This window comes from Gossypium raimondii, chromosome 7, assembly GCF_025698545.1.
Source record: "Gossypium raimondii isolate GPD5lz chromosome 7, ASM2569854v1, whole genome shotgun sequence".
Taxonomy (NCBI): domain Eukaryota; kingdom Viridiplantae; phylum Streptophyta; class Magnoliopsida; order Malvales; family Malvaceae; genus Gossypium; species Gossypium raimondii.
The window spans coordinates 39,354,939-39,364,245 of NC_068571.1; the positions used below are offsets into that span (position 1 = coordinate 39,354,939).

At 36.7% G+C, this 9,307-nt stretch overlaps 1 protein-coding gene and 1 long non-coding RNA gene across 2 annotated transcripts; one reads left to right on the top strand and one right to left on the bottom strand.

Moving 5' to 3' along the window:
• Nucleotides 1–182: 182 nt before the first annotated feature.
• Nucleotides 183–3,594, top strand: LOC105792030 (pheophorbide a oxygenase, chloroplastic). Its single transcript, XM_012620394.2, has 7 exons — nt 183–780; nt 1,027–1,262; nt 1,380–1,506; nt 1,772–1,908; nt 2,294–2,453; nt 2,789–3,067; nt 3,158–3,594. The coding sequence occupies exons 1-7, from the start codon at nt 358–360 to the stop codon at nt 3,410–3,412; spliced, it is 1,617 nt and encodes a 538-aa protein (XP_012475848.1). The 5' UTR covers nt 183–357; the 3' UTR covers nt 3,413–3,594.
• Nucleotides 3,595–7,692: 4,098 nt separating this feature from the next.
• LOC105792039 (uncharacterized) lies at nt 7,693–8,758 on the bottom strand. Its single transcript, XR_001133179.2, has 2 exons — nt 8,462–8,758; nt 7,693–8,366 (listed from the first exon to the last, which is right to left on the bottom strand). It is a non-coding gene; the product is annotated as an uncharacterized LOC105792039 (long non-coding RNA).
• Between the last annotated feature and the right edge of the window lie 549 nt (nt 8,759–9,307).

A 9,307-nucleotide genomic window follows, 5' to 3' on the forward strand; every position in this document is an offset into this window, starting at 1 on the left:
GTGGTTAGGTGAAAATATATTAAGAGGGGTGAATTTAGAATATTGTGTGGATATTTTACTGTACACAAACATAGTTGTGTGGTCGGTATGAATCCCACCGCGTCATCTAAAAATGTCTATTACGCGTCATTATTTTAGTGGTCGGATGAGAATTAGGTAATAGGCAATAGACGGAGGATACATTTTCCGGGGGCGAGCGAGTTCGATAGTTTTAGGCCTTTCTTTCGCTGTCTATTAGAAATAGAAAACTTGCACGCAAGTGTTTTTCCTCCTTCTTTTTCTTTCTTTAAAGAGAATCAAAAGGAAATAAAATAATTTTGTATGTAGAGAAAAAAGATCAGCATAGATAATTAAAAAATGGCGGTGTTTCTAGCTACCTCTGTTTCTACTACTCGTATAGCCTCTTCTTTTATTGCGTCCTCACAAACAAGCAAACCCCAGGCTTTTATATCTCCAACCAAGAACAACCTCGCTCCAAGAAGAATCACAAGGCTTAAACCTCCCCACGTGGCAGCTCCATCATCAGCTGTAGCACCCTCACCGGATCAGAAACAAGACGAAGAGTATAGAGTTAGCGATGAGTTTAGTGAAGAGAGTTCAGATGCTAAGTTCTCGTGGAAAGATCATTGGTACCCGGTTTCTTTGGTTGAAGATTTGGACCCAACTTTACCAACCCCATTTCAGCTTCTGGGTCGTGATTTAGTGCTTTGGTTTGATAAATCAAAGAATCAATGGGTTGCTTTTGATGATAAGTGTCCCCATAGGCTTGCTCCTTTATCTGTATGTGCCTTCTTTCTCTCTATTCTTAAACCCTGTAAGCTCTAGTGAATATATTTTGCAGCATTTACACTTTTTTGTTTGCCCTATTGAACCTTCATTAAACATGTCACTCTGTTCAGTGCATAATCTAAAGTTCAAATTTCCTTGGTTGCCCCTTAAATTTGGCTATTTGTATCTGCTACCAAATGAAAAAAAAATTGGGTTACTGAGTTCTGGGTTTTGATTGGTATCTTTGCAACTTTGTAGGAAGGGCGACTAGATGAAAATGGGCACTTGCAATGTTCATATCATGGATGGTCTTTTGATGGATGTGGATCATGCACTAGGATTCCTCAGGCTGCATCTCAAGGTCCTGAAGCTCGTGCTGTTCAGTCTCCAAGAGCCTGTGCTACTGTGTTTCCTACAATGGTGTCTCAAGGTTTGCTTTTCGTTTGGCCGGACGAGAACGGGCAGGAAAGAGCTAGTGCCACCAAGCCCCCAATGTAATTCACTGCATCTAATTTTAGTATATGTTTGTTGTTCAAACTACTAGGTTAAGTACTAAACCAGATGATATAGTATAATATATCTTGACGAAACATCATTGCTATGGTTTTTAGGTTACCTGATGACTTTAAAAAACCCGAGTTTGCAACCGTTAATATTCAGCGTGATCTGTTCTATGGTTATGATACCCTCATGGAGAATGTCTCTGATCCTTCCCATATTGATTTTGCTCATCACAAGGTACTTTTACAAGCTTTATTAGATTTAGTTTACATACATGGTTTAGATGATATCCAAAGATCCATCATGGTATACTGATCGCTTGAAGAATCCATTACTTTTCAAGTCAAGCAACTTTTAAGATGAACCTTCCTTATAAATTTTAAGTTTTTAATAGGGCTTTAACAATGCTGTTTCAGTCCCTACTCTTAGTTTTCGAAATAAATACAAGCATCAAAATATAATTCATTTTATTGCTGATAAATCTTGTGCTTTGTCAACATAGGTTACAGGGAGGAGAGACCGAGCTAAACCTCTTCCGTTTAAGGTGGATTCTAGTGGTCCTTGGGGCTTTGGTGGATCAAATGATGATAATCCCAAGATCAGTTCTAAGTTTATAGCGCCATGTTATTATATAAATAAGTAAGTCTGTCATCCTTGTTTAAGATTTAAAATTTCAGTGCATCTTAAACTACTTTTACAAATGGACCAACATGCCTTAATCCCATACTATATTTGTAGTCTGCTACAAGAACCAATACATGGAAACATTTAAGTCGGTTACATGAATCCTCATCCTCCAATCATCCCTATCCACCACCATCCTCTCTTATCACTCCAAATAGTTTCATATCATTATTTTTCTCCTTCAAGAATATCCTTTTCGGTCTCCCTTTCAACTTGTTACATACATAAAGAGGCAAATGCTGCTTAGATCAGTTAATAAATTGTTGTCTTTTGTATTAATGTCTTTCAAAATTTTATGGATCTTCCAAATTTATGGTACTTGTACTATGATGCTCTGCAGAATAGAGATAGACACGAAACTTCCTATAGTTGGTGAGCAGAAATGGAAGATATGGATATGTTCGTTCAATGTACCAATGGCTCCAGGGAAGACTCGATCAATCGTTTGTAGTGCTCGAAACTTCTTCCAGTTTACAGTGCCTGGGTCTGCCTGGTGGCAGGTGAGTACTATTTCATTGTGCTTCTAATGCATATTTTCGTGTCTGATATTGCTGTAAAATGAGGATCTTTAATCAAATATCTCTCTTTTATGATGTTGCAAATAGCCCTAGCCTTTCTTGTTTTCTATATGCGTTCTGTTAGAACTTCTTGTAAGGTTTATTCATCACGAACTATTTTATTTTTCCACGTATTCTGTGATATGCTTGCTTTAATTAGCATCCATGTTCCTAATCAAAGTTTCATGTTAAGGAAAAGCCTCGATTTTGGTACCCAAGTTTTGCTTCATTTCTGTATAAATTCTTTAAGTTAAATCATTCCCTGCTTCTCATGGCAGGTGGTTCCTAGATGGTTCGAGCATTGGACTTCGAACAAGGTCTATGATGGAGACATGATTGTTCTTCAAGGACAAGAAAAGATCTTTCTTTCAAAGTCAATGGAGAGTTCTGAGGACATAAACAAGCAGTACACAAAGCTCACATTCACACCTACACAAGCTGATCGCTTCGTCTTGGCATTTCGAAATTGGCTAAGACGTCACGGCAATGGTCAACCCGAATGGCTCACCTCGGTCGGCCAACAACCTCTCCCATCCACAGTATTATCAAAACGCCAGGTACGCTAAACTTAAAATTTACTAATATCCCCTGCCCCCTTAACAGCTTCTTTTCAAACATGTTCATGAACTTTTAATCATCACCTGCAGATGTTAGATAGATTCGAGCAGCATACGCTCAAATGTTCATCATGCAAACAAGCATACAAATCATTTCAAACATGGCAAAAGATTCTAATGGGTGCAACGGTTGCGTTTTGCGCAACAGCCAGCATTCCATCCGACATCCAATTCCGGGTAGTTTTAGCACTACTTGGAGTGGTTTCTGCTGGTTTGGCATATACATTGCATGAACTGGAAAAGAACTTCGTTTTTGTTGATTATGTACACGCTGAAATCGATTAGAACAAGTTTTGACTTTAACCATACTTGTCCAAGTAGTTAGAAGTTTACAGTGTACATATATAAATGTAATACAATTTATTTTTTATTTTTTTTAAAGTGTTTGATTTAAACTAAATATCATTTTGTATAAACCAAAATCTGCTGTCTTTTTCAATTAGCAAATGCCAGCAATTTATTTTTCAGTTTATAGTTAAAACAAAAATGGGATTACATCATATAGCTTGGAAAACAATGTTGGATTTTAATGGGGCATTTATTTTCTGTCATATCTCGTAACTCATCCAATGTCATATTTGAACAAAATCTACGTTGATGGAAAGACCTGGAATGGCGATTATGATTAGTGAAATTACATAAAAATCGATTTTTAATAAAGTTGTATGTATAAATGTTTAAATAAATAACAAATAATAACAGTCTGCCTCTATGGCACGCTTTTTCTTTGAAATTTAGTCTGCTCAGATACCAGGATTTGAGTAGGAATCAGGTCGCAAATAAGCTTTGTCTTTGGTTTTCACGTATTCAATTGATAAAAAGTTAGTCAAATCTTGATCAAGTGAACTTAATTTTTTCGATCATCTTTTTTGTTGTTTCTGTTTTGTTTCTTCTTTAAATCGCCTTCAAAATCCAGGAAATTAGGGTTTGTACTGAACATCAAAACTGAATTAATGGAGAACGGTATGGCGGGGCTATGTCTTAACGATGAGGAAGAGGGCTGGAGGGTGGAAGGGGAATCAAAAAGAAGACAAATTAAATTAAGAGTTTTTGCTTGGTGGGGTGCTTTCTAACAGCAAGCAAAGTTAATTTTCTAGCCATGAAAAATGCATTGGCTAATTTAGGGCATCTAATCGGCGGAGTGGTGATCTCAGATCTAGGAGAGAAGCGATTCCTGCTTATATCCTTTCATGAGGTCGATATCAACAGAGTCATGAATGGAGCACCATAGACCTTTAACAACCACCTACTAGTTTTCCATAGATTAATGGCAGACGAGAATCCAATGAAAGTACCTTTGATTTATTCATTCTTTTGGGTTCAAATTCATGATATACCAACAAGAATGATTTCTGAAGAACTTGCAAAATAGTTTGGAGTATTCCTTGGTACTTTTGTCGAATATGATGCAAAACAAATCAACAAGGGATTTCGTGGGTATATGAGAATACGGGTTCAATTGGATGTGAGAGTCTCTTTAAAAAGAAAGAAGTTAATAATTTCGTTGGGAAAACAATCCTATGCACGATTTCAATATGAGAAATTAGCTCTGTTCTGTTTTCTTTGTGAAAAACTCGGGCATGGAGATAATTTTTGCCCTATCAGAATAACAACAGATTGTCAAGAGATGGAGTTGGGATGGGATCTATTGTTGAGGGCACTAGGGAGGAGGGTTGTTACCACCATTAGTGTTTGGTTGATGGAAGAAGATGGGGGTTTTATTAGAGGAAGAGAAAGGGGGAAAGCATAAATGGGGGAAGCAAAGGGTGGGGTTCAGAGATAGAAGCAATTTCAGAGAGGACAATACATAAATTCAGTATTGGGATTCAATTTGAAAGGAAAGCTGAATGAAGGATGGGGAGCTGGGATGAGAATAAGGAAGGATCTACAGGAAGACAAAGGATGGAAGGGGAAGAAGATATGCCAATAGAACGAAGTGATGGGGAAGAAAAGACCAAGGGTTTATCAAGAGAAGATTGGTAATTCAGAATCTCTAGAAAGCATGATGAAGTATGAATGTGCAAGTCACCAATCAAAACTGGTAGCCCTTTGTGCAGGCTAACCGACAGTAATGAAAATCCTAAGTTGGAATGTCCGAGGGTTAGGGAGTCTTTAGGCCCGGAGAAGGCTTCAGCATGTGTTGAAAGCTAATAAACCCTAAGTAGTCTTCATTATGGAGACAAAACTGAACAACAAAATGATGGAAAGTGTTAGAAGACAGTGTGGTTTTCAAAACAACATTGGAGTGTCAGTAGAAGGTACAAAAGGAGGGATCAGTACGGGTTGGAAGGAAGGGGTGAATGTAACATTACGAAAATTTTCGAATAATCATATTGATGTGGAAATAGATGAAGATTCTAGTATCAAAAGATGGAGGTTCACTGGATTCTATAGATCACCGGAAGTTGACCAAAAAGAGGAGAGTTGGAACTTATTAAAATCACTAGGTCAAGATCATAGCTTGGCATGGTTAGTGGGGAGATTTCAATGAGGTATTATACTTATTCGAGAAAATTGGGGGGGCGGGGCTAAGGGAGGAAGGCGTACGCAGGCTTTTAGAGAAATATCAAATTAAGATTCATAGGGGTGTGGTTCACATGAGAAAGAGGGAATTTTGCGGAGAACAATATTAGAAAGCGTATTAATAGATATATAACAAATGTGGAATGGTGGACGATGTGGCTTAATTACAAAGTTTGGACATTCTTTCTCAAATCATTGTCCCTTACTAATAGAGACAAAGTTGGACGATCTGGTGTCCAGAGCCCAAAACTTTAGATTTAAGCAATGATGGTTGTTGGAAAACACGTGTGAAGAAGAGATTAGGCGTATTTGGAGATAAAGCAAAGGGGATGTTCCTCAAAGATTGACCGATCTTGGAAAAGGATTGCTACAATGGGCTAAATGTTTGAAGAATAATAAGGTAGGAAGAAGGAAAAGCTTGGAGAAAAGAATGTATGATATTATGGATGAGGAGCGATCTGATGAAGTGATAGGTGAGCTATTGGGATTGAAGGTGGAATTAAACTTGGAAATTGATAAAGAAGAACTTTATTGGGAACAAAAATCAAAAGCTAATTGGTTGAAGATGGGAGATCGTAACACGACCTTTTTCCATAGATATGCCTTTCATAGAAGAAAGAGAAATCAAATAAAAGAACTAAAAAAAAATGGCTCACTCACATTGGAAAAAGATGAGATGATGAATATTGCAGAAAATTATTTTTCAGAACTATTCATCACAGGAGGAGGAGAGATATTGGAAGGGGTGTGAGATGGAGTAAATAAATATATCACGAAAGATATGAATCGAGAACTGATAGAAGAGTACAAGATCGAAGAAATTATAAACGCCCTCAAAGACATGGCGCTCTTGAAAACGACGAGAGAAGACGATTTTCCTACAATTTTCTTCCATAAATTCTGGCATATATTAGGGAAAGAAGTGGGGGAGTATGGTCTCAGCATTTTAAACGGAGGTAACTTGTTGGAAACTATAAACTTAACCTTGATAGTCTTAATTCTGAAAAAGTTGTGTCCAACCAGTTTAAAAGATTTTAGGCCCATAAGATTATATTTGGTTCTTTATAAAATTAGATCAAAATTAGTAGCTAATAGATTTAGTCAAATCTTAAATAGTTGCATTGATGAAGCTCAAAGTGCTTTTATCCCAGAAAGAATGATTACTGATAATGTTTTATTGGCCTATGAAATCCTACATACACTAAAACAAAAAAAGATTAGGAATGAATGGATCTTTTGCACTTAAATTGGATCTGAGCAAGACGTACGATAAAGTTGAATGGGGGTTTCTAAAAGAGATGATGATAAGATTAGGCTTTCCGAGTTATGAAATGTATCTCCTCCGTCTTTTATTCAGTTTGCATTAATGGAAAAGTGGGGGAAAGATTCAAGCCAATAAGGGGGCCTCAAATAAGGCGACCCGCTGAGCCTATATTTATTTCTTATTTGCGGAGAGCGTCTCTCTACCTTGATGAGGATGGCGAAGAATGAAAAAGAATAAGAGGTGTAAAGGCAAGTGATAACTCATTTATTATTTGTTGATAACTGCATACTTTTTGGAGAAGCAACAGAAAGGAAACGAGCTAATAAATATTCTAATTAAGTATGAAAAGAAATCTAGACAGAGCATCAACTTGGATAAATCGACAGTGTTCTTTAGCTCAAACTGTTTGACACAAGCAAAGGATTTGGTGACCTAAGTTTTACGTGTAAGAAGGGTAACGAATGTCGAAAGATATTTGGGATGCCAAGTATTGTGGGGAGGCAGAAACGAAAGACGTTTCAAAAATAATCGTTGAACGAGTGAAGAATTGGTGCATTAAAACATTATCCCAAGGCGGTGAGGAAGTCTTTATTAAAAGTATTCTCCAATCTATACCAACTTACGCGATGTCATTTTTTTATTGCCGAATTCATTATGTCAAGAAATGGAGCAAGTAATTAGCCGATTTTGGTGGCAAAAACAGAAAGGAAAAGAAAAGGGTATTCACTGGTGTAGTTAGGATAAGCTTTGCAAACATAAAGACAAAGGTTGAATGGGGTTTAGGAATCTTGCCAAATTGAATATAGCCCTTCTTGTAAAACAATGTTGGAGATTAATGGAGTACGCAAATTCGTTATTAACAAGAACTTTAAAAGCTAAATATTTTCCCAACAATGAATTTTTGCAGGCAGAATTAGTAAATTACCTTTCATATACCTAGAGGAGCATAGGACAAAAAAGAAACTACTAGGGGAGGGGATGGCTTGGAGGGTGGGTAGGGGAGACCACATATCAACCTGGCAAGATGCTTGGGGAATATAGAATTAAAGAATCATTTAGGAACCATAGAGTTAGGAACCAACTTATTTGGAAGCGAGGAGGCTGCTGCAATACTTAGAATTCCTTCGGCACAACACCAACAAGACGACTCTAGAATTTGGAGTGGTGAACCATTAGGAGAATATACAGTGAGGAGCGATTACAGATGGTTAACAAAAGAGGAACCTAACCTAGATAGTGTTATAAATAATGATACAAACATTGGTAAATTTTTCTATAAAAAAATATAGCAAACAAACTTGCCAGGAAAATTAAAGATTACAAACTGGCGGATGTACAATGGATACATTCCAACTATGGGCAGTCTACACCATAAGCGGATTTGCAATACAGCTATATGCCCTTGCTGCATAACAGATACATTATCGACGGAACATGCCTTCAGGGATTGTGCTGCAGTACAAAAACATATGGAAAGAGTTAGGGATCCAAATTACACAAAGGGACGAAGAAGTTAGATATTAACAGTGGATAAGAGAGTTACTTACCAATACAAGAATATAGAATAAGACTATTTTTTGTAGCATTTGGGCAATTTGGTCAAGGAGAAACAAGATCCTGCACGAGAAAAAAGTCTAATCAGTGGAGGACACAGTTTTTCTTATTTACAAATATATGAGGGAATGGGAAGAGGTACACCACAAATTATTGGGTCAAAGGATAGTAGAAGAACAGTGGAGACCACTTGAACCAACCAGATGAAATCAAAATAAATTTTGATGGGGCCTTTGACAAACAAATATTTAAATCTGGAATAGGCATTGTATGTAGGGACTCAGAAGGAAAGATACATTACTGTAGATTGGAAGTCAATAATCGAATCCCTACGACGTTTAAAGCAAAGGCTTTGGCCTGCCTACAAGCGGTAAGAATGGGCTTGGATCTGAGTTACCAAAGGCTGGTCGTGGAAGGAGACGCCCTTATCATCATTAAAAAAATACAGAGAAATGAAAATGATAGATCAATGTTAAGCCCATACATTATCGATATCAAAACTCTTAGCAAAAATTTCTAACAAATGTAGATTTAGGCTGTGTTCTTTATTACTTTTCAGATGAGCTTTTGCATGTAAAAGTACTTTTCCCTGAAAGGCAATAAAGAACAGACATCATTTCAGAAAAAATTTTAACTTAAAAAAAAGTACTTTTTGGCGGATGGAGAAGTTAACATTTTTAACTTCTCCATCTGCCAAAAGTGCTTTTGACTTCTATTTACATTTTTAACCTTTGTCTTCTCCCAAAATTTGTAGTATTTATATTTGATATATAAATATTATCCCTTTTTAAAACTTTAATCTAAATATATGTAATATTTTAATTTGTTAGGTTTATATT